Below are 23,412 nucleotides of genomic sequence, written 5' to 3'. Positions count from 1 at the left end.
CTCCGGGGCTGGCTAAACCGGGACCTCTAAATGGTCCCGGTATAGCCAGCCCGGGAGGCGGGAATAGGGGGCCAGAACCGGGACATTCCCGGGCTCCCGGGACGGTCTGGCCACCCTAGCCCGCAAGCATGTCGGATTTTACCCGGACGTTCACACGTCCACATCTGTGAAGCGTGCTTAGCCCGTGCCCGTTCCACGCTGATGCGCCTTGCTCGCGGATTAATTTGCTACTGCTTTTAATCCGGAACAAGACGCTTCCTGAGCGCTTCCTGAGCGCTCTGGAGCATCTGAACGGGCAATCGTTGCTGAGTCACAGCAGCGCTTCCCGCTTCCAGCTTCCCGCCACGAACAAAATGCATATCACTGCGCCATCGAAGGAAGGAACTCGGAAAAATTGCTTATTAGCGGCTGTATTCCTAAGCTTAATTGGGGGGGGGGGGGGCTTCCGAAACGTGCGTGCCCGGCCTTTTTTTTTTATATATTTTAGTTTATTGCGTAATAGCGATATATCGAAATCTTGATATGCGAGTATCGAGATTTCCAGCATGTGAGGCGATCTTTTCCGAAAAGTAGTGCAAAAAAAAAAAAGAGCCATTTTTATTTAATTTTTTTCAAAAGGTGCATTTAAACAAGAAGCCGGGTAAGGATTTCGCACCCTGCATTAGACATGCCCCTGGAACAGCTTTTGCATGCAAAAGATTTCACTTCGTCACACTTATACAAAATCAGCTCTGAAGCATCAACGTGATTGTACATGGCATTTACATTGGGGGGGGGCAGGGAGGGAGAAAAGGTTCTACAATACAGTTACGGCTCCCCAAAAGCCTCTGTGCGTCTGTGTCGTCGATGGAGCCCTTAACCAAACATCGCCCCGCAGTTAGGGCATCTCCGTTGCCTCAACGCAAGGCAGAAAAGAATTCCGTTAGGGAAAAAGGCAATCGCGCAAAAGACGCCGAGACAGGTGAAAGTGTGTCTTCCAGGACTCCGACTCTGCATGCTGGCAGCCACCTACTACTACAACCGAGGTAGTGGTTGTAGGTTGTTGGATTATCGTGTAGGTGGTGTTGGGGTAGGCATGCGGAGAAGCAGCAGGAGGAACAACGTAGGCTGTGGGGGACCCCGTGGGGTACGTGTAGGGCGGCGGCTGAAAGCCCGGCTGGACTGAAGGGATGGTCCCGTAGCCCCCCTGCTGCCCATACTCATAGCCGCCTCCCTGGGCGGCCGGGCTGTAGGCGGGGGGTCTGTCTTGCAAGAGGGGCTTATTGTCCATTGCTCAGGCAGGGCGAGCCGCCCTCCCCAAGCCAGAGAATCGGCAAACGTTGCTGAGCCAACTTTTTGCACCCGGCTTTTGCAACGGGAGGAAAGGCAGGAGGCGCCCAGGGAGCAGCGCTAGAGCTGGAGAGCTTGCAAAATAAAATAAAATAAAATAATAACCGGCGCTTGCAAAAAGATCCCACCCCGCACACGCCCCGCAAGGCAGAGGCAACGCTAATTCGACACAACGATATATCGATATATCGATAGAGCTGCCGGGGAAACAAAAAAAAAAAGGCTTAAATAGCCGGAAACCCCGCTACTGCAAACGTGCATGCTCTCAGCAGAAACACACCCTCTGTTAGCCCAGCACTGCGCCTGCACTAATGCGGATTGCCGCCATCTGAAAGAAGTTCCGGAGGGCGCTGTGTGATCGAGCAGGGGACGGGATCAACACGGCATACCATCGGAACAGTAAAGGAACAGCAGCTGTCTGATCGGGAAACAGGATGCGGCGGATTATCTGACATACGAAATAACGGCGCTTTAAAGATGGGTTGCTGATGGATTTAATGTAAGTGTGACCTCACCCTGGGAGTCCTGGCTTTATTCCAGAAGGCCTGGGGAAAATGATGATGCAATCCTATCTCCTGCTCCATGCATTTCTTGACCATTTACAAAGAATCTTGATTTTTTTAAAATTCTTTTTATTTCTTTCCTATGGATTCTAGCTAAACAATTCCAGTCAATAACTTTGTCTAATTCAAATGTATTTTCATTATAAAATATTTTCCCCTAGGGTGTTCACTGTTAATATTTCTTGATGTATTTTGATTCCTTCCTGCTTTTCTTAGACCTATTTATCTTTTAAAAACTTGATATAATTATTATAAATCTGTAATGTGTCTCAAGCCTTCTTCATGGGTTACAGTGAATGCATGTATGCCCTGTATGCAGATTGACTTTTAGAGAAGAGTCAACATATGCTTATTTTACAAGAGAAACTGGGGACCAATGCCTGAAGAACTGCTGGATTTCTATCACATGTTCAGCTGTATGTATGCTGAAGTAACATCAGAGTTAGCCAATATACACATAGAGGACAATGGAATGTACACTGGGCATCGATTGTATATGCATTCTCTGTAACTTGTGAACAGGGCTTCAGGAACTGATGCACTTAACAATTATGACAGATGATTAAGAGTAACAGTTCTGCAGTATCGTAAGGATACAGCAATATCTCCCTTCTCCTTCTCTTTCATTCCCATCTGAATGTTCAATAACATTTTCAGCCAAGGAAATGCAGGGAGGGGGGAAGGAAGTAGGATGCTAGCCAGTGTAGTTGCTTGGGTCAATTCAGCATTGCACCTGTGGATCATAAATGATAAAAGACAGGTCTTCCTCATAAATGGATTTTTGTAATGTTTTATAATTTAAGGCAGTTCCAGGCTTGCATCTAGCAATTAAATGATGTGCTTTTACAACTAAGAATGTTGTTTCTTTCCAAGAAGATTCAGAAGTGCTGCCTGCATTTCTTTGTTTTTGAAGCTGTAGATTAGAGGGTTCAGCAAAGGATTGGTGACGGTGTACAACACAGAGATCACACGGTCAACTTCCCTGGAGCGTACAGAGGAAGGTGTTGCATACATTAAGATGGCTGTGCTGTAGGAAAGACTCACTGCAGTAAGGTGAGAGGTACAAGTAGAGAATGTCTTCATCCTGCCCTGAGCTGTACTGATTTTGAGTACAGCTAAGACAATCAGGACATAGGAGACAAAAATGATAGAGACAGATGCTACCAAGATGCCTCCAGAGATCACAAAAGTCACCAGTTCAGCAAGGGAAGTGTCAGAGCAAGACAGATTCAAAACAGGTGGGATGTCACAGAAGAAGTGCACTATCTTATTGGGACCACAGAAGTTCAAGGAGAAAACAAAGGCAGTATTGAAAGTGGCATTAACTCCTCCAGTGGTCCAACATGCTGCAAGGAGCCATCTGAGCACAGACTGGTTCATGAGTAACGTGTAGTGCAATGGGTGGCAAATGGCAGCATAACGATCATATGCCATGACTGTGTATAGGCCACCTTCAACACCTCCTGTAATTAAAAAGCAGAACATTTGGAATGCACAACCAGCAAAGGAGATGGTCTTGTGCCCTGACATGAGATTCCATAAAATTTTCGGCGTGGTGGAGCTGACATAGCCAATATCAGTAATGGCTAGATTCCTCAGCAAAAAGTACATTGGAGTCTGGAGGTGCTGATCAGTCCATATCAAAACAATAATGGCCAGATTCCCTGCTAATGCAAACATGTATATCAACAGCCCTGTAGCAAAAAGGACAGACTGGATGTTAGGATCATCCGACAGTCCCAAGAGAATGAACTCTGTCACAATTGTCTGGTTCTTTCTTTCCATTTTCTCAGTGAATTATGTATCTGCATAGCAGAGTGAAGAACAATCACAGAGGGATTCCATCATGGCAGGAAGATCTGTACAAGCAGGAGAAGGGTAACATTGGTTGCAGAAAATTCATTACTACTTCATATTAGCTATGGCTCAGAAGCCTTCTACAGCTTTCAAAAGGATATTGAGTTATTCATTCCTGGCTAGATCTGCTTAGGGAAGAGTAGGAGTCACTAATGAAAACAAACAGGCACTGATGGATACCGGGCAATTTGAACTGGAGGGATTCTGCCTCTTTCTGTACATGACTGATCATCCATTAAAGCATCTGGATGGATCTAGGGTCAGAGCAGGGCTGCAAAGAGTCACAATGCTACCCCCCCCCACACCACCATTTGACCCTAATCCAAACTAAATATTATTGGAGTACTGTTACCATACACTAACAGAATAATAATTTTTCATTAGATAAGAAACAATGGAGCCCCATGGCACAGAGTGGTAAAACTGCAGTACTGCAGTCCAAGCTCTCTGCTCATGACCTGAGTTTGATCCCACTGGGAGCTGGGTTCAGGTAGCTGGCTCGAGGTTGACTCAGCCTTCCATCCTTCCGAGGTCGGTAAAATGAGTACCCAGCTTGCTGGGGTGAAAGTGTAGATGATTGGGGAAAGCAATGGCAAACCACACTGTAAAAAGTCTGCCGTGAAAATGTCATGATGTGATGTCATCCCAGAGTCGGAAACGACTGGTGCTTGTACAGGGGACTGCCTTTATCTTTTACTTTAAGAAACAGTAAAAAAAAGGAGCAGGATTCATAAAGAACAGATTTTAATGAAATTATTTATGCAGTGCACGTTGCAATATGGTACAGTGCAAAAAAAAAAAAAAAGCCCACTTTCAAACCACCACCACTTAAATCTAGCTTCTTCCCCAGTAATATATCTTCTCTGAAACAAAACAGAAGTCCTGGCTGTCCCCAACCTTGATGAACAGGTGCCTTGAAACAAGCCAGGAGGTGCCTCCTCTGGACCTGCAAGGGGCACTTCTTTGGATCACCCATACTAAAGAATGGGAACAACAGAAAAAAGTACTTATACTCACAGATGGGGAAATGAGCTATCACAGAATCATTAAGACTCCACAGCCAGAACCCTGCTATCCTCTATATGTTAAAAGTAGATGATACATAAATAACTTCTGGGAATAAGCAATGTTGAATATGGTGAGACACACCAGCCTAAACACGGTTAATGGGGGAAGAAAAATAGGGGACATGGGGAAAGTCCATCTTATCCTCCACGGGATGAAGGCAGGTGATCAGAGTCCTACATCTGCACTAACTTTAGAAAGCAACTCTAGTTCCTGGATACTGAAACCCAACTGGCTTAGCTCTCCATTCCTCCATTCCTCCTTCCCTCCTGTTGCTGTCTCCGTAAACAGAACACGGGGAGAACAAAGAGAGAGCATCCCATCCTCTGCTCCCAGCCAGGAAGTGCTAGACCTTTGTTCTTATTTATTTATTTATTTTAAAAAAATCAGGCAGGTTCTCTATGCTTAGACCTTCCTGGAAACATTTTTTCTTCTCCAGCATCACAGTGTGAGGTATCACAGCCCTGTCCCCTTCAATATATTCTCTGCAGCATGAGATGATTTAGAACTCCCTCAACCCAGCAAGGTCATGCTCGTCTGCTCCAAGTGGAGGCAGCTTCCTGGGCCCATGGTGTGTGTGTGTGTGTGGGGGCCCTAGACAGCACCCCTCCCCCATGCAACTGCTCTCCCACTGAGCCATGGTCCTTCTACTTGATGAGATCCTAGCTCACAGAGGGTCTCAGGCAGAGGGTCTTTCAAATCATGTAGAAGCTAACCCTTTGAACTGGAGATGCTGGGAACTGAACCTGGGACTGTTAGCATGCTAAGCAGATGCTCTGCCATCCAGCAGATGCTCAGCCGTTGAACCATGGGGGCGGGGAGGGAAGGGGGGGGACAAAAAAGTCATTGGTCAGCTGTAGAGCTCAGGCCTTCTAGCACCCACACACACAAACACACCTGGGTGGGCAGTGACCCCTAACATCTCCCCCAGGAGAGAAGCCACAGATGAGTCAGGAACTCCCCGCCTCCCTCACCTCTTCCAGCTAGGGGTTCATTTATCAGCTGACAATCATGCTCTTTAGGTAGAGAATTGTCTCTGTCCTGCTGAGGAAATGGGAGCAAGGTAGCAAACAGCAGTTTATTTGGGGTTTTGTATTATTTTGCAATGCACAGCATGTGAAGCTGGCTGGCTATGCAGTCCCAGGAAGGGGGCAGGCAGAGGAAATGTAACCCACCCCCAGGAATCCATCTCACTCTCTCTCTTCCCCCACTCCCATATGCATGTGTGTGAGAGAGAGATCGACACCAAAAGCAGAGACATTCTAGGGAAACTAAACTGTTCAGCGTCAGCTCAGGCCCCCCCCCCCTTCCCCTGTACCTGCGGGAGGATAATATACTGTCTATGCTCTGTCTGCCAGTCTAAATATCAATTGTATGGGGATGGAATACTTTCCCATTGGATCTGTTTTAGCACTGATGTAACATGTCTCCTAAGGAAGATATCTGTATTCTTTTCCCTATAAAAATACTGAAAGGTCCAAGATCCTTCCTTTCCATTTTTACTGGCAGAGAAACGAGTTAGATCCCACACATAACACCCTTGCACCTTCCCATACATAAACTTGCAGGTCTCTGCTTAAGTGGATCCAAACTTGTTTATCCAGAAATTTTCATGTGGTTCCTCTGCCGGCACATTTAACTGCACTTCTAATTCAGTTTATGGACAAAGATGCAAGGGACATTAAGGAAGCTGTGTAACAGTGACATGTGGAAGTATGAAACTGGCAGAAAGGAACCATTGGCACAGACCAGTCTCCTAAAAATCCTGTTTGTAAGGAATTTGGTGACTCTTCTATTTAACAACAGCCATCCAGGCTTCCTGGTGATGGAAAGTACCATCAAGTTGCAGCTGATTTATGGCAACCCCATAGGGTTTTCAAGGCAAGAGTCTAAGAGAGGTGATTAGCCATCTATGCCTCAATGGAACAGCCCTGGACTAGGCTTGGTGGTGTCCCTTCCAAATAATAACCAGGGCTTAGCTTCCAAGGTCTGGCTGGATCAGACTAGCTTGGGACATCCAGGTCAGTCTTCCTGCCAAACCACTGTTGAAAATTAGCTATTTTCATAAATAGTTTATTTCTGCGAACAACAGAGCTCCGCAGTGCATCAGAAAGTCAATAGCAGTATATGGTTTCTCAATTCTTTATCCATGCAAGAGGTAGCTGTTTGTATCCCAACCAAAATTTCTTTGGGGCTATGACTATAAATGATGGCAGCAAAGTCATCTCTTTATATGCAAGTCTGCCCTCATAATCTATGTGCAAGGTGGTCCCCTTAACTCACCATGGCTAGAAGTAGCTGTCCTCCATGAATCTGTTTAACCCTCTTTAAAGCCATCTATACTTTTGGCCATCAGTACATTCTTTGACAGTGAATTCCACAATTAAATTACTCATTGAATAAAGAAGTGTTTCTTTTTGTCCCTCTTGTACCTGTGGTTCAACAATTACTTTGATTGCCCCTAAATTCTAATTATGGGACAACGGGGAAAAGCTCTATCTAGTTTCCCCACCCCATGCATAATTCCATAAACCTCCATCAAATTCCCCCTTAAGCTATTATTTTTCTAGACTGAAAAATCTGAGATCCTTTAGCTAGTCCTCACAGGAAAGGTGCTCCGACCCCTTAATCACCTTGGCTGCCCTCTTCTGCACTTTGTTAGTTCAACAATATTCTCTTACCTTGTCTCCAAATGCTTCCTTTTTTATCTAAGGGGAGAGAGAGAAGTCAAATTGAGGGACATCCCACAAGGTGGTAGAGAGGAGTAAGCAGAAGACAACTCACATAACTGGAAAAAATTCCTTTGTTTTGAAAATTGAACCCTCCACAATGAGCCCACATTTATAGAATGGGTCTGTCACTATCCTTGTAACGGCCTACACACGGGGAAATATCACAAGGACATTTCCCCCAAGTTCTTGCAGGACAAAAAAGGCTGATCTTGTTCATCCCACTGGCATTTTCAGACAAAAATTCTGATGTCAAAAACTTCCTTTCATTAGCTGTGCCTTTTTATCTATTATTTCTTCTTATTCACAACTTAACTGTATAGCAAATTGCTTATGAAATGATGCAACTTGGCGCAATTTGCATCATTTCTCTGGGGATGTAGTTAGAATGAGTCCATTTGAGAAATGTTAAAAATGCACTCAAATCATCAACATAGTCTCAGGTGGGAGAAGCAAGAAATGCTGAGGGAAACCTTGTAATGAGAGAAATCAATACAAGAAATTGGTTGTGGCTTGTTGTTACTCTGCCATTCATGCCTTTGACTGATTTTGCACTCACACCGCTCTCACATCTGTCTTCTCAGCACAGTGTCCTCCCAATTTCCCACTATTTGTGTCGGGGCTGCAGCAAACATCGTGGTTTCATGCAGCAAATGGAAACTGGTTTCTCACGGTTTCTGTTCGCTGCACGAAAACCACGATGTTTGCTGCAGCCCCGGTGCAAATAGTGGGAAATTGGGAGGACGCTGCACTGAGAAGACAGATGTGAGAGCGGCGTAAGGGTGAGTGCAAAATCAGTCTTTAACTTAAGAAACAATTCACGATTATGGGGAAAAGCTGTGGTGAAACAGGTCTGCTCTGGCTTGCAGGCCTTGTTCCATCCACCCCTCTAAGGTTTCCCATTATGAGCTTTGGGCACCCGGTATCAATTTGCTGTTGTGTTGACATGCTAAAAAAGTATATAATTTTTTAATGAGCATAAGGAGTCTTTTATCAATACTTGTTTGTTCCAGTTTATCCCACAACAGGTCTCTGTCAATTGAATCAAATGCTCCCTTTAAGTCTAAAAAGGCAACATACAATTTCATCTTTTTCCCAATAGTGTATTTAGAAATTAGATGGGACAAAGTATTACAATGATCGAGAGTAGTTTTGCCTTTACAAAAACCCAGCTGTTCCGGACCAAGAATTTTTTCTCGTGTCATCCATTGTTCAAGTTTCCTCAGCAGATACTTAGAATATAATTTACCAATGGTGGATAGGAGACTAATCGGCCTGTAATTATTTGGAATGGCGGGATCTCCTTTTTTATAAATTGGAACCACTATTGAATTAAGCCACTCTGGAAGATCTACCTGAGAAAGTTTGAAAGGTCTAGAAGTGTATAGTTTACTTTGGTAGAACATAGAGAAGAAATATTGGTACCAGACATTGGGGGAAATGGCAGACATAGAAGGGGTATCAACTCTATGGGCACCGGATACAATAGACCAGAATTTTTTAGAGTTCTTTAAGATTATGGCCTGGTATAGCTCCTCCCATTGAAGTTTAGCATAATCATTCTTTTTGCTTATAATAAGAACATAAGAACGTAAGAGAAGCCATGTTAGATCAGGCCAATGGCCCATCCAGTCCAACATTTTGTGTCACACAGCGGCCAAATATATATATATATATATATATACACACACACACACATGTATATATATATATATATATATACACACACACACACATGTGTATATATATACACACACACATGTATATATATATATATATATATACACACACACACACACACACTGTGGCTAATAGCCACTGATGGACCTCTGCTCCATATTTTTATCTAACCCCTCTTGAAGGTGGCTATGCTTGTGGCCACCACCACCTCCTGTGGCAGTGAATTCCACAAGTTAATCACCCTTTGGGTGAAGAAGTACTTCCTTTTATCCGTTTTAACCTGGGACAGCTGATTTTTAAGATCAAAGTACTCTGATGGTAAAGACAAAGCCCCAGAGTCGCGGTAACATTTGTAGGTGTTACGCAACAGAGTTTTAACGGCTCTACATTCTTCATCAAACCAGGGCTGCAGAGATTTTATATTTCTTCCCTTTTTTACATTTTTAGGTTTAATATTTAGTGAACTAAGAATGTTAGATACTAGAGAATCATAGGCACTGAAGAATTCGTTGCGGTGGTTAAAACCCTTCTAAGATTTAAAAGGGAATGAGAATTTAAAAGTAACTGAGCTGCTTGTTCAGTCTGACTATTCCAGCAGATTTTTGGTAAAGATGTAGACTCCAACAAGTGTATAGAGGGATTAAGGGAAGAGTCTGGGGAAGATTCTGTATGAAGGGTCAAGATAAGTGGAAGGTGATCACTAATAATGAGATCACCTATACAGAAATCTTTTATGTAAAATTCTAGTGAGAAAGGAACAGTAATATAATCAATTATACTGCAACCTTTCTTAGAAATGAATGTAAAATCCCCCGAATGAGAAAATCTTTCCAAACCATTTAACCAGACCCTATTGTGTTGGATACAAAATTTGGCAAAGCAAATGCCTGCCAAATTTGAATAGCTATCCTTAGATTGCCTCCTATAGGAAAAAAAAAGGTGGTAAGGTATCATCTAGATTGAGGTTAAGGGCCTTAGAAAAGATTTTATCATCATTGCCCACTCTTGCATTAAAATCTCCTGCTATTATTATTTCAAAAGAGGGAAATTTGGTTTCAAATTCACTCACAATTACATTCAAACGTTCCCAATGATGTAAAAGGGCCGATTTATCTAGGGCAGGAGGGATATATATGTTTACCAAAATCAAGGAAAGATACCCATAAACAAGCTTGATAGCTTGTTCCATAACACTTCCAGCCTGTAGGGGGATGTCTACAGAATTGTGAAGAAGAGACACAAACATAGACAAACCCATTTGAAAACGGTCAGATACTGACCATCATAGTCCAAAACTTGGTGCCAGACATGTTCCCTTACTGTTATATGCGGATGATACAGTCTTACTTTCTTGTTCCAGAAATGGATTAAAGCGTTTGCTTGTTTGCTATATCACCTTCCTTAACAGCAATAAGCTCCTATTGAACTATGACAAATCTAAAATTGTTGTTTTTTCCAAATCTTGGAAACCAACTAAATGGTCAATAGGCAGCAAAGAGATAGAACAAGTAAAATACTACTAATACCTAGGAATTCATTTTCAATATAACACACTTTGGACTAATCATCGTAACTGTATAATTAAGTCAGTCAATGTTAGTGTTGCAGCTATCCAGCGCTTCTTTTACAGCAGAGGCAATCAGTTTATCCCAGCTGCGCTAAAAATCTTTAAGGCTAAAGTGATACCGCAGCTTTTATATGGGGTCCTAGTGTGGATCACAGCCTTGGATAATAACATTGAAGGTGTCCAATCAAAATTCCTATGGAAAATTCTGGGATTCCCAAAGTGTGTTCCATATGCAGTTTTGTGTTTAGAAACAGGGACGAATCTTGTGGAAACACAAGCATGGCTAATGTCACTTAAATACTGGCTTCGGCTACATTTCCACTCTGACTTAGAGAGCCTTTTATATCAACTGCTCTCAGAATCTAATTTGTCAAATTGGCTAGTATTTATTGAGAGGAAAATAAAATCTATGGGCATTGATTTAGATTCACTTCTTATGCTATCCTTAAAAGAAGCTTTTTTGAAACTTAAGCTCAGAATTCTAGATATTGAAATGCAAACGTTATATAGCCTGGCCAACAAGTCCTGCTCCCAGCTGAATTTTGAACTTCCTCTTTCAGTAGGGAAATTAGCGTCGTATTTCTCCTCTCTGCAAGCTCCATAGCAACAGCATGCGTTCTCGTTAACGAGATGTAATGCATTACCATCTGCTATCCTATTTGATAGACTTTTTTTCACATTTAAACATTTTATTGAGGCATAAAAGTAGCTTACAATCCATAACGCAAGAAGTTTACCGTGAAGATTAACAGAAATAACATCGTAAGCTTAATGGACAGAATACAGAGCAAAAACAACATTTAAAAACAAAATAAACAAAATACAAACTGAAGGTAATAATAATTATAGTTATTATAACACAGTATTTAAAAATAAATGGTAGATTTAACAGGATTGAGTACTCTACACTGTCTTTGTTTTTTATTTATTTATGATTTGTATCCCGCCCTTCCCACAAGTGGCTCAGGGCGGCTCCCAACAATTAGTCAGACATAAAATTAAACAATTATTTGAATATATAAACAATTAAAACATTTAGAGCAGATAAAACATTAAAACCATTAAACATTACAAAGCTATGTGAACAGGAGTCTGGCAAAGCTACATTGAGTTTCTCGTCTCAGCTAGGTATAAGCTAGCCAGAAGAGGGTTGTCTTACAGGCCCTGCGGAACTGAACAAGGTCCCCCAGGGCCCTCACCTCCTCCGGCAGCTGATTCCACCATGTAGGGGCCATAACAGAGAAGGCCCTGTCTCTAGTGGATTTTAAGCGGGCTTCTTTTGGCCCAGGGATAGCGAGAAGATTTTGGGTTCCTGATCTCAGCACTCTCTGGGGAACATGTGGGGAGAGACGGTCCTTCAGGTAGGCAGGTCCCAGGCCATATAGGGCTTTAAAGGTAATGACCAGCACCTTGTACCAAACTCGGTACATCACTGGAAGCCAGTGCAGGGTCCAAAGACCCGGCCGAATGTGTCCCCACTTTGGGAGACCCAATAACAGCTGGGCCATGCCATTCTGCACCAGCTGCAGTTTCCAAGTTTGGGACAGGGGCAGCCCCATGTAGAGGGCATTGCAGTAGTCCAACCTCGAGGTGACCGTAGCATGGATCACTGTTGCTAGGTCGTCGCGCTCCAGGAAGGGGGCCAACTGCCTTGCCCGCCTAAGATGAAAAAACGCGGACTTGGCAGTGGCTGCTATCTGAGCCTCCATCTTTAAAGAAGGCTCCAATAGTACCCCCAGGCTCTTGACCCTGTCTGCCGCCATCAGCAGCGCACCGTCAAAAACTGGCAGGGGGATTCCCCCCCCCCGGTCCCCGACGACCCAAGCAAAGGACCTCTGTCTTCGTAGGATTTAGTCTCAGTCCGCTCAGTCTGAGCCATTCAGCCACGGCCTGTAGTGCCCGATCCAGATTTTCTGGGGCGCAGACCGGCTGGCCGTCCATCAGCAGACAGAGCTGGGGGTCATCAGCATACTGGTGACACCCCAGCCCATACCTTTGGGCAATCTGGGCAAGGGGTCGCATATAGATGTTAAATAACATCGGGGAGAGAACCGCCCCTTGGGGCACACCACAATCGAGTGTGCACCTCCGGGATAGTTCCCCCCCAATCGCGACCCTTTGTCCCCGACCATCAAGGAAAGAGGAAAGCCACTGTAAAGCCAACCCCTGAATCCCCGCGTCGGCAAGGCGGCATGTCAGTAGCCGATGGTCGACCGTATCGAACGCAGCCGACAGGTCCAACAACATCAGCACCGCCGAGCCACCCTGATCCAGATGCCGCTGAAGGTCATCTACCAGGGCAACCAACACCGTCTCCATCCCATGACCCAGGCGAAAGCCAGACTGAAATGGGTCAAGGACGGAAGCGTCCTCCAGAAAGGTCTGTAACTGCATCGCCACTGCCCTCTCAATAAGTTTGCCCAAAAAGGGCAAATTTGAGACCGGCCGATAATGTGCCAATTGGGCCGGGTCTAAAGATGTTTTTTTTAGGAGGGGACGGACCACTGCCTCTTTGAGCGGCGTTGGAAAATGCCCCTCCATCAGGGATCGATTTATGATATCCCGTACAGGATATCTGAGATCCCTCTGGCAAGATTTAATAAGCCAGGAGGGGCATGGGTCCAATTTACAACTTGTTGGGTGAGCAGATAAGAGAATCCTGTCAACTTCCTCCAGGCTGAGGGGGCTAAAACCATCCAGAGTATAATCCGAAGACAGGCTCGGGGCCTCGGTTTCACTAGCTGTCTCAAAACTGGCAGGGGGGTCGGGGCAGATTGATGCGATTTTATCTGCAAAAAAAATCACAAAAGCCTCGCAGCCTATTTCCAATTCAATAGAATTTGGTCTGCCTTGCGGCAGCATTGTAAGTCCTCGAATTATATCGAACAGTTGTGCCGGGCGCGAAGTTGCGGACGCAATCTTAGCCGCAAAGAATATTTTCTTTGCGGATTTGATTGCCATCTCATAAGCCTTCAAACTCTCTCTATAAGATGTTCGGGTCACTTCGTCTCGAGTACGCCGCCATTGCCTCTCCAGTCGTCTGAGACCCCGCTTTAATTGCCGCAGCTCCCGGTTAAACTAGGGCGACGGCTTCGAGCGGGGGCGCAGAGGGCGCCTGGGTGCGATCACCTCGATAGCTCTGGAGAGTCCATCGTTCCAGGACTCTACCAGATCATCCAGGGAATCGCCAGTGGGCCAGGTATCCCGTAGGGCCAGTAGGAACCGTTCCGGGTACATCAGGCTCCACGGGTGAGCTAAAATACGCTCTCCACCTAAACAGGTTTTGGGTGACACATCCATACGAGCCTTAAGGGCAAAGTGATCCGACCATGGCACTGCTTCCATTGCAATATCGTTCACTGATATCCCGGCCGCGAAGGCCAGGTCCAACATGTGTCCCGCCTGATGAGTGGGCGTTGTAACAACCTGGGAGAGTCCTAGTGTCGCCATGGATGACACCAGGTCCATCTCCTGGCTGGAGGCCGCGTCGATGTAATTCCAAGTGTACACTGTCTTTGTAATTCCAAGTGTATTGAAACTATTTCCCATGTACTACTGTCCTCTTTATGATGATATTCATTGTATATACTTGAAAGATATCTTAGCAGATATCTTAGCAAATATGTTGGGCTGTGCTGATTCAGGCAAAGTCCACAAACTTTAAATGACACTTGCGCTGAGGTAACTTTAATGGTGGCTAGATTTCTCCAACAGGCCATGAAAATACGACAGAGAATGGTTCTGGAATGACCACATTTTATTTGTTTTAATTATTTAATTTGGCTAAACTCGACTCATATATATTTTACTTATTTTATGTATTTTAGCTCCCTATTTACTTTATAATCTAAGATTTTATATTATTTATATTGCTATTTTACTGCTAAATCTGTTTTATGCCAATAAAGGCTTGCTATTTGCTATTTGCTATTTGACATGCTAAATCTCAGCATTCCTTTCATCTGGAGTACATTCTTGCCACCTTTTCCTGTTGTATTCAACCTTGCAGCATTTAGCATCAGTGTGTGCTTGTGGTTTGATCTGTTTTTTTGTTTTTTTGTTTGTTTTTGCTTGACATGGTTGTGTTATGGTATACCGTAGAGATTGAACCTCAAGATAGCTATTTTTTGTAGGGGAATTGACCTGACTTCAGCTTTCCATCTCCTCTCCCATCCCTGCAGACTCTACCTAGGAAAAGTACAGTCTTTCTTCACGATGGGGACCAAAGGAGGGAAGCAACCTCAGCAGTGTAGGAAGGCACAGAGTTTATCCTGGAAAGCAGCCATTTTCTCCAGTGAAGTTAACCCTGCCATCTGAACAGCAGTTGTTATTGAGTGATCTCTGGTCCTCACCTGGAGATACGTGCCCTATCAGATGTTTAAATAGAGGACAGGTTCCTTAGGTTGCAATATTATAGAGCTCTACAGAGTTTTCATTTCCTTGAAGCTTTCTCCAGCTCTCCAGGACAGCACATGGTTAAATGGCCGCCTTCTCGCAACTTCACTTAAGAGTTCTGTCTGCTCTCATGGACTTCACACCTTGCTCCCCTAAATTTTATCACCCACCCACTGCTTTCTCCCACCCACTGACCAGGTCAGGCCTGCTCAGAGAAGCTTTTTCTGAAGTCTCCAAATTTTTTATTCCTCCAGATCTCTAACCCTTCTTCCTCCCTGCTCTGTTCCCTAGTTAGATCTATTAGTTAGACCTATTAGCATTTGTATGAATGTGGCTGAGGTAAGTTTGGAAGGCAATTGAACTGACTCTCTCCTCCCTGCATGTCCTCTGCCAGGGGGCAGGGGACCATTTAAAACACAAAGCAAAGGTTTTGCTCATTTCAAACCTTTGAAGAAAAAATTTAATTCTTCACAAAAGCATTAAAGACACATAGGACCCGTGTGCATTTTTTACATCATGTTTAAAGTCCTGTCAGTTATCTAACCTCACATACAATAACAGTATAATAATCTCTTAGAGAAAGATGCATATATTTACCTTATGAAGTTAACTGGTCTTTTTTTCTGCTTTCTGACCGATGTTCCCATTCCACAAGCCTAGTTGCAAAGTATCTTTTGGCTGCCATAACAATCAGGGAGCAAAGGACTAGTTCCCCTTCTTGATGTTTCGCTGTTTTTTACAACAGAAACCATGCTGTAGTTTTTATTTCTATGCCAATAAAGGGATTTGGATTGGATTGGATTGGTATGTGTGATGTTTCAACATACGCTGGACAACTACATTTTTCAAATAACTTTTTAGTCAATGTATATTATAACCTGAACTAGGTTTTCTGGTGTTGAAAAAGGGAGGACTGGGTCTCCTCAGACCACAACTATGATGGAAATGTTGGGGCCTGCCACATCACACAGGGATTGTGTTAAGGAGTGGACATGGATGAGACTAAGGAAAATGTTTGGTTGGATGCAGCATCTTGATACATATTGTACTCTGAAATCAGGTTCACCATGCAGAACCCAATGAAGACACAGTTTTCAGTACCTTAATTGCATGAGCCTGATTCAAGGACTTTGCTTAAACATTCTTACATTGTTAGTCATTCCAAAGTGTTCCTTAAAAAGAAGCTGGTTAACAGCAGGATTTCATGCAAGAAAAGCCAGATATTTGTCTTCTATGCATTTTTAAGCAGAACAGAATTCAAGTCCAGTAGCACTTCAGAGCATCTTTGGGTTATTCTTTATTAAGCTATCCTATGTAAGCATTAGGGAGGGAAGCCTATATTGGTAGAGCCCAGTCTCTTCAGACTGGGAACTCCCAGAAGCTAAGCAGGGTCAGTTCTTGGAAGGGAGACCACCAAGAAAGACTCTGCAAAGGAGGGCAATGGCCAACCATCTGCTTCTCACTTGCCTTAAAAGGCCCTTGCTGGGGGCTTTGTATGCACACACGCACAAAAGTAAGTATTCTACTTCCTTACCTTTTATATGTAGCCATCTCTTTTCCAATTAATCTATTCCAATATGATTTTTTTTCTATGATAAAATGTAATATGGTCCAGAAAACTATAGATTCAAGGATATCATAAAGGAGCAATCAATCCTCCATTATGAAAGCTCCACCAACAGCTTTTGAACAAATTATTCAATACTCCTATAATACTAATAAATAAATAAATAAACACGTGTAATATCTAAAATTTATAGCTCACTCACTGACCTAGAGAGCATAATATCTAAAATTTATAGCACACTCACTGACCTAGAGAGAACTCAACCAGTGGTGAAAGGATGAGAAGAAAAGCATTATGCTAATGCACCAACCACACATATACCTATATGTGAAATGTGTATATGTGCATGAATATAGTGTATCTGTTTGAGTTCAGATTTCATTTTAGTGAGAACAGTTTTGAACAATATCAATCCCCGGCCCCTGCTCTCTCTGCTGCCACTTTTATCACCATGGCTCTTGTGGTCCCCCTCTACGCAGCCCCTCCCCCTCCCTTCCACCCAGCTTTTCCAGTCGATCACGTGATTGACTGGGGGTGACCTTGCAGAAGCCCCGGAGCCCGCTTTTTACAGTTTCGCCCAGTGGGTGAGTGAGTGGCTGCGCAGGAGGAAGGGGGAGGTGCCGCATAGAGGGGGGCCACCAGAGCCACGGTGAGAAAAGTGGCGGCAGAGAGGGCAGGGGCCAGGGAAAGGAGGGACCATAAAGTTCCGAAGGGGGGTTGGGTAAACAGGCCAGCCCCCCCAGGCCCCCTCCCATGGCTATGGACTTGCTCCCAGGTCATGCTGTAGTAAGTAGTTATGTTAATCTCTCTGATGTTTTGAACATCACTGGTTGAGTTCTCCCAGTCTAATACTGCATTGAGATGCTAGCCGATCATGCAGATGGGTGCAGGCCTGGCATGTGGGAGTAGGCCAAGTAGGCAGCCGCCTGTGCCTGCCTGCCTCCCTGTGCCTGCTGCTGACCCCACCATACCACTGTTGCCTCCCTTCCCACCTCTCTGCACCCCCTCCCTGCACTGCCACTGTTCAGCTCCTCCCCGCACTCCCCGTCACCGGCCACCACCTCCCCTTGGCTGGCTTCGCTCTCAGGCTGGCTCTCCTGCAGCAGGAAAGGCAGCACGAGAGCGAAGAGGATGCCCTGTGCCAGCTTTTTCCCCTGCCTGAGATTTGGGCAGAGGAAAGAGGCTGCTGCTCAGCTTTGCTCTCGGGCTGGCTCTTCTGTAGCAGGAAAGGCCTCCTGAGAGTAAAGAGGATGCCCTTCGCCGGCTTTTTCCCCTGCCCGAGACTCGGGTGGAGGAAAGAGGTGCAGAAAGATTGGGGGGGGCATTTGCATAGCAAATGGTGCTGGGGCCCTCCCCCACTGGAGGAGGGGGCGGAGCCTGCTGCCCTTCCAGACTTTGCCGGTGTCTACTGAGGCTTGGGAGTTCTCAGCAAAGTTGGGGGGGGGGGCATTTTTGACAGTGACATCATTGTAACATCACTGTCAGACAATGGAACTTCAAATTAAGCAGACTCCATTTGTTACAATGTTTAAGCCTTTATTTGATAGTTCATAGTTTCTGAGCACAGCAAGATTGGAACTGGTACTTTTCCCTAGAAGCATAGATATTTTAACTAGTTGTACATCAAAGGTTTTCTAAACAATCTACATTCCCACAATGAAGTGATACATTTCACACAGTTGGTTTCTCTTACCTCGTTGCGGTTCTCCTTCTCACAGGAACAGCCAAACTGGCCTTCCCTGAGGCATTTTATCTTCAAAGGATGTTTGCCTTTGTTAGTATCAGGGACAGGAATTCACACCAGTGTTAGTAGCAACTTTACTTCTGCTTTGATATGCAAGGTTTCTGCTTGGGGTTAATAGCATAGCATAGAAAATGAAGTCAGTTAAGCTAAGCAGTTCATCACATTTTAAATTCAACATTACATTATATCATAGTAACTTTCCAGTGTTTGACAATCACCAGTGCACACTCACTTTGTGCATGCTAAAATGACCAGGGGTGGTAGTGGGGCAGATGATCACAGTCTGGCATATGGGCACAGGCACCCCTAGCACCAGGCCTGGCTGAGTGCTGCACTTTCTCATCTGAGCTGGGTTTTCCTTCAGTAAAACAATTTTTATTAGTAACATATGGTAATAAATCTATATCTATATCTTACATCTTTGAAAATTTCTTTTATCTACCCCATATATTACTTTCCACCCACCCCTCTCCCCGTTACTTGACCCCCGCCAGTGTTATTTACTTAAAAAAACAAATATTAAAGGTATTCTTAACTATTAAAACAAAAATTTATATTCTTCTTCTTTTTAAAACTTTATTATCAAAAATTGTCCAATGTCCTTTTATTTTCCACTCTTTTTCTATATATCTTTTAAACTTTTTCCACTCTGTCTTAAAAACTTCTAAGTCATAGTCTCTTAATATTCTTGTTAATTTGTCCATTTCACTCCATATCATAACTTTTATAATCCAATTCCATTTCTCTGGTATTTTTTCTTGCTTCCACAACTGCGCATGCAATGTCCTAGCAGCTGAAAGCAAGTACCAAATTAAAGTTCTATCTTCCTATGGAAATTTTTTCCATCTGTAATCCCAATAAGAAAGTCTCTGCAACTTTCATTACTTCATATCCCAATATCCTAGAAATTTCTTGTTGAATCATTTGCCAATACTGTTTTGCTCTTTCACAAGTCCACCACATATGGTAGAAAGAACCTTCATGCTTTTTACATTTCCAACATCTGTCTGGCATCTTGTTATTCAACTTTGCTAATTTTTTAGGAGTCATATACCATCTATACATCATCTTAAAACAGTTTTCTTTAATACTTTGACATGTTGAAAGTTTCATAGAGTTCTTCCACAAATATTCCCAAGTTTCCATCTGCATTTCTTTATTTATATTAATTGCCCATTTGATCTTTGAGATTTCACTACTTCATCTTCCGTAGACCATTGTAGAAGTAATTTATATACTTTTGAAATTAATTTATCATTGTCGCCAAGCAGAACTTTTTCCATTTATGTTTGCTCTTTCCTTATTCCTTCAGTTTTAATATCATTCTCCACCAAGCTCTTTATTTGTTGCATTTGGAACCAATCGTATTTATAATTCAACTCTTCAGCAGTTTTCAGTTCTATTTTGCCACTTTGTATTTTTAATAATTGATTATATGACAACCACTTTTCTTCACCTATCTCAGCCGTTATTTTTATTACTTCAGCTGGCACTATCCATAACGGTCTTCTCTCATCTCCATATTTCTTGTATTTCATCCAATGTATTTAGTAAATTACTTCTTATATAATGGTGAGAGAAAAAACCGTCCATCTTCTTTTTTCCATAATACAAATACACGTGCCAGCCAAATTTATTTCCGTGACCTTCCAGCGCCAAGAGTTTTTTATTTAACAACGTTATCCATTCTTTTATCCACACTAAACAAACTGCTTCATGATATAATTTTAAAACTGGTAGTTGAAATCCGCCTCTCTCTTTTGCATCAGTCAAAATTTTCATTTTAATCCTTGGTTTCTTCCCAGCCCACACAAATTCTGAGATTTTCCTTTGCCATTTATCAAATTGTTTGCCCTCCTTCACAAAAGGAATAGTTTGAAACAAATACATTATTCTTGGTAAGATATTCATTTTAATTGCAGCTCTTCTACCCAGCAATGACAAATTAAGCTTGTTCCATTTTAGGATGTCTTCATTCATTTTACGCCATAACTTCTCATAGTTATTTTTAAACAAGTCAATATTTTTCATTGTAATCTCTACCCCTAGGTGCTTTACCTTAGAAGTGACTTCACAGCCTGTTAGTCTCTGTAGTTCTTGTTGCTTAATCATCTGCATATTTTTACACAGAATTTTTGATTTTTCTCTATTAATACAAAGTCCCGCCAACTCCCCATATTCTTGTATTTTAGCTAACAACAAAGGTGTAACTAGTATGGGGTTTTCATTTATAAACATTATATCATCAGCAAAAGCTCTGTATTTGTAAGTAAATCCTTTTATTCTTAGACCTTCTAGCTCTTTTTCCTCTTGGATCTGCATCAGTAATATTTCAAGAGTCATTATAAACAACAATGGTGAAAGTGGACAGCCTTGTGAGGTAAGCCCTACTTGGAGGAGAGCACATGTCAACACATCTCTGAGCAGCACACCTAGTGACTTTCTGAATCAGTGCTCTCACAAGTGAACAATGGATGGGGCTTTGGGGAGGAGTTTTCCTTTGGGGAGGGAAAGTTCTACAATTACAAACTTAGGTCCGCATGTTCAGGCAAACTCCTGTTCAAAACTACTCTTGAGAACTGCAGGGCAACTTCAGGATGAAAGGATTTCCATTGCTGATTTAAAAAAAACGAATGTAGAAGACTTAAGAAAATACAAAGTAAGACAAGTGACCATGATAAGCCAAAGGATTTTGTTTTAACTGGTAATTTTAACTGGTAATGATGTTTCTAAATTTTAACTGTTTGTTTGTATTTTAGGGATAATTTTTATTCTGTATAACTTGGTAATCCTCTTACTCTGAATAACTGATTTCTTTTATGCCAATAAAGGATGATGATGATGAGCGATATGATAGGTAGATGATTACTTTTAAAAATGCACAGAGACAGGATTTTCTGCCAAGTGTAGAAACAGCCAAAGAGAAATGGAAGGAAGGTAGACAGAGGCTTCAATCACTTATCAAATAATGCAGTTTCAATCCAGTTTCAAAGCACTTTCCATCTGGATTTAGCCAGTTCACACAGTAAAATCCAGTTGGAAAGTTCATTGGAAGTAGATTGAAAGTAGGGTTGCCAATCCCCAGGTGGGTGATTGAAAATTTACAATGACCACTGTGTATAAAGCATTTCAAAAATTCATGCTGAACGAATTCATACTCTTTATATTCTAAAGATTTCTCAAAATATGCAATTTATAATACTTAATTCAAATTCAATGTCCATACATCAAAATTTAAAGTAACAGTCCAATCCTGGATGCTGAAAAAAAAGATGGGTACTGACACCTGCTGTGCAATCTTGTGTATTCAGACACAGGTAGTACCAAATAGAAACGATTAAATTCTTGAGGCAGCTGTTCTCTATTTTTTTAATTATTATTTCAAATTCTTATTAACAAACATTCTCAATTTACAATAGTCAGAAAGCATGTAGTTTTTTATAATACAAAGTCAGCAAAATATTCTTCTGATACAAGTTGAGACTGCTTTATGCAAACTTCCAAAAAATACTTAAATTTTGCTTATTACTAATTAGAATTGTAAGTAAATCAAATTATTGGTATATTTTATGCTTAGCAGTCCTTTCTTCAACCGGTGCGGCTACACAGTTCCTAGGTTTAGTTCGTGTTTCATTTGCCACTTCCACTGGCTGCAATAACTTAGCTAGGAACTCGTGCTAAGGAAACCGCTCACCTATGCATAAGCACAATGATTCTAATTTGTGCGAATGGTTCTTTCTTTCCTAAGGATTTTGGCTAAACAATTCTAGTAGATTATTATGCCTAATTCAAAATGTGTTTTCTTTATAAAACATATTGTTTTCAGCGTGTTCACTGTTAATATTTCTGAATGTGCTCTGATTCCTTCCTGCTTTTCTAAAACCTATTTATCTTCAAAATCTAGATATAATTATTATAAATCAGTAATTTGTCTCAAGCCTTGTTCCTGTGTAACAGTGAATGCATGTGCATCCAGTCTGTATGTGTGCACATTTAGATAGATTCAGGTGGTCTGAAGCAATCGAACAAAGTAGGAGTCCAGAAGCACCTTTAAGACCAACAAAGTTTTATTCAGAATGTAAGCTTTCTTATGCATGCATACTTCTTCAGACAAGGAATGAGGTACAGTGAGCAGAAATGCATACACTGGGCAGTGATTGAGAATGCAAAGTGGAACTAAGTTAAAATCCAATGGCAGAATAGTGAAATTAACAATTGAGAGAACATTGGATAGCATTTGCGAGGGAACCGAATAAAACAGTAACATGTCAGAATGTGAGACTGTCTGTTAATTACTCTATTGCTAGCAAGCCTGGGCCAAAATGAGGACATTTCTTTCTTAGAGTTTTTTCATGACCAACTAATTTACCTTTTAACATGTAACATACATATAAACATCATTCTAGTTTGCCATTAGAAAAAAATATTGGAAAATGGGTTCAGTATATGTAATGAGCTGTGCACATTTGTTTTTTAAAGGATGAGCCAACATGGGCTCATTTTGCAAGTTAAACATGGGACATGAATAAGTGGTGGATTTGTATCACATATTCAACTTACGTAAGCTAACTGTAACATGAGATTTAATCAATTCACATATAAAATGATGTAATGTACACTGGACGTTGATTATATTTACATTCACTGCAACTTGTGAACTTCAGTAACTGGCACTTAACAATTATGATAGGTGATTAAGAGTAATGGTTCTGCAACATCATAATGATCCAGCAGTTCCTCTCCTTCCCTTTCCATCCCCATGTGAATGTTCAGCCAAGGAGATGGAGGGTGAGATGGAAGGAGTAGAATGTTAGTCATTCTGCTTGCTTTGGTCAATTCAGCATAGTACCCGTGGCTCATGAACCAAATAATGTAAGGCAATTCCATGCTTGCCTCTAGCAATAAATGATGTGCTT

The 23,412-nt window shown here is 42.4% G+C and overlaps 1 protein-coding gene and 1 pseudogene across 1 annotated transcript; both read right to left on the bottom strand.

Annotated features, from left to right (window-relative positions):
* Window positions 1-675: 675 nt before the first annotated feature.
* Window positions 676-1,270, bottom strand: LOC132584715 (membrane protein BRI3-like; annotated as a pseudogene).
* A 1,471-nt stretch (window positions 1,271-2,741) lies between these two features.
* On the bottom strand, window positions 2,742-12,553 carry LOC132583396 (olfactory receptor 5B21-like). Its single transcript, XM_060255045.1, has 2 exons — window positions 12,539-12,553; window positions 2,742-3,680 (listed from the first exon to the last, which is right to left on the bottom strand). Exons 1-2 carry the CDS (start codon window positions 12,551-12,553, stop codon window positions 2,742-2,744), a joined length of 954 nt encoding a protein of 317 aa, XP_060111028.1.
* Between the last annotated feature and the right edge of the window lie 10,859 nt (window positions 12,554-23,412).

Source organism: Heteronotia binoei, chromosome 15 (genome assembly GCF_032191835.1).
Source record: "Heteronotia binoei isolate CCM8104 ecotype False Entrance Well chromosome 15, APGP_CSIRO_Hbin_v1, whole genome shotgun sequence".
In the NCBI taxonomy this organism is placed as follows: Eukaryota; Metazoa; Chordata; class Lepidosauria; order Squamata; family Gekkonidae; genus Heteronotia; species Heteronotia binoei.
This window is presented reverse-complemented; position numbering and strand designations above follow the sequence as displayed.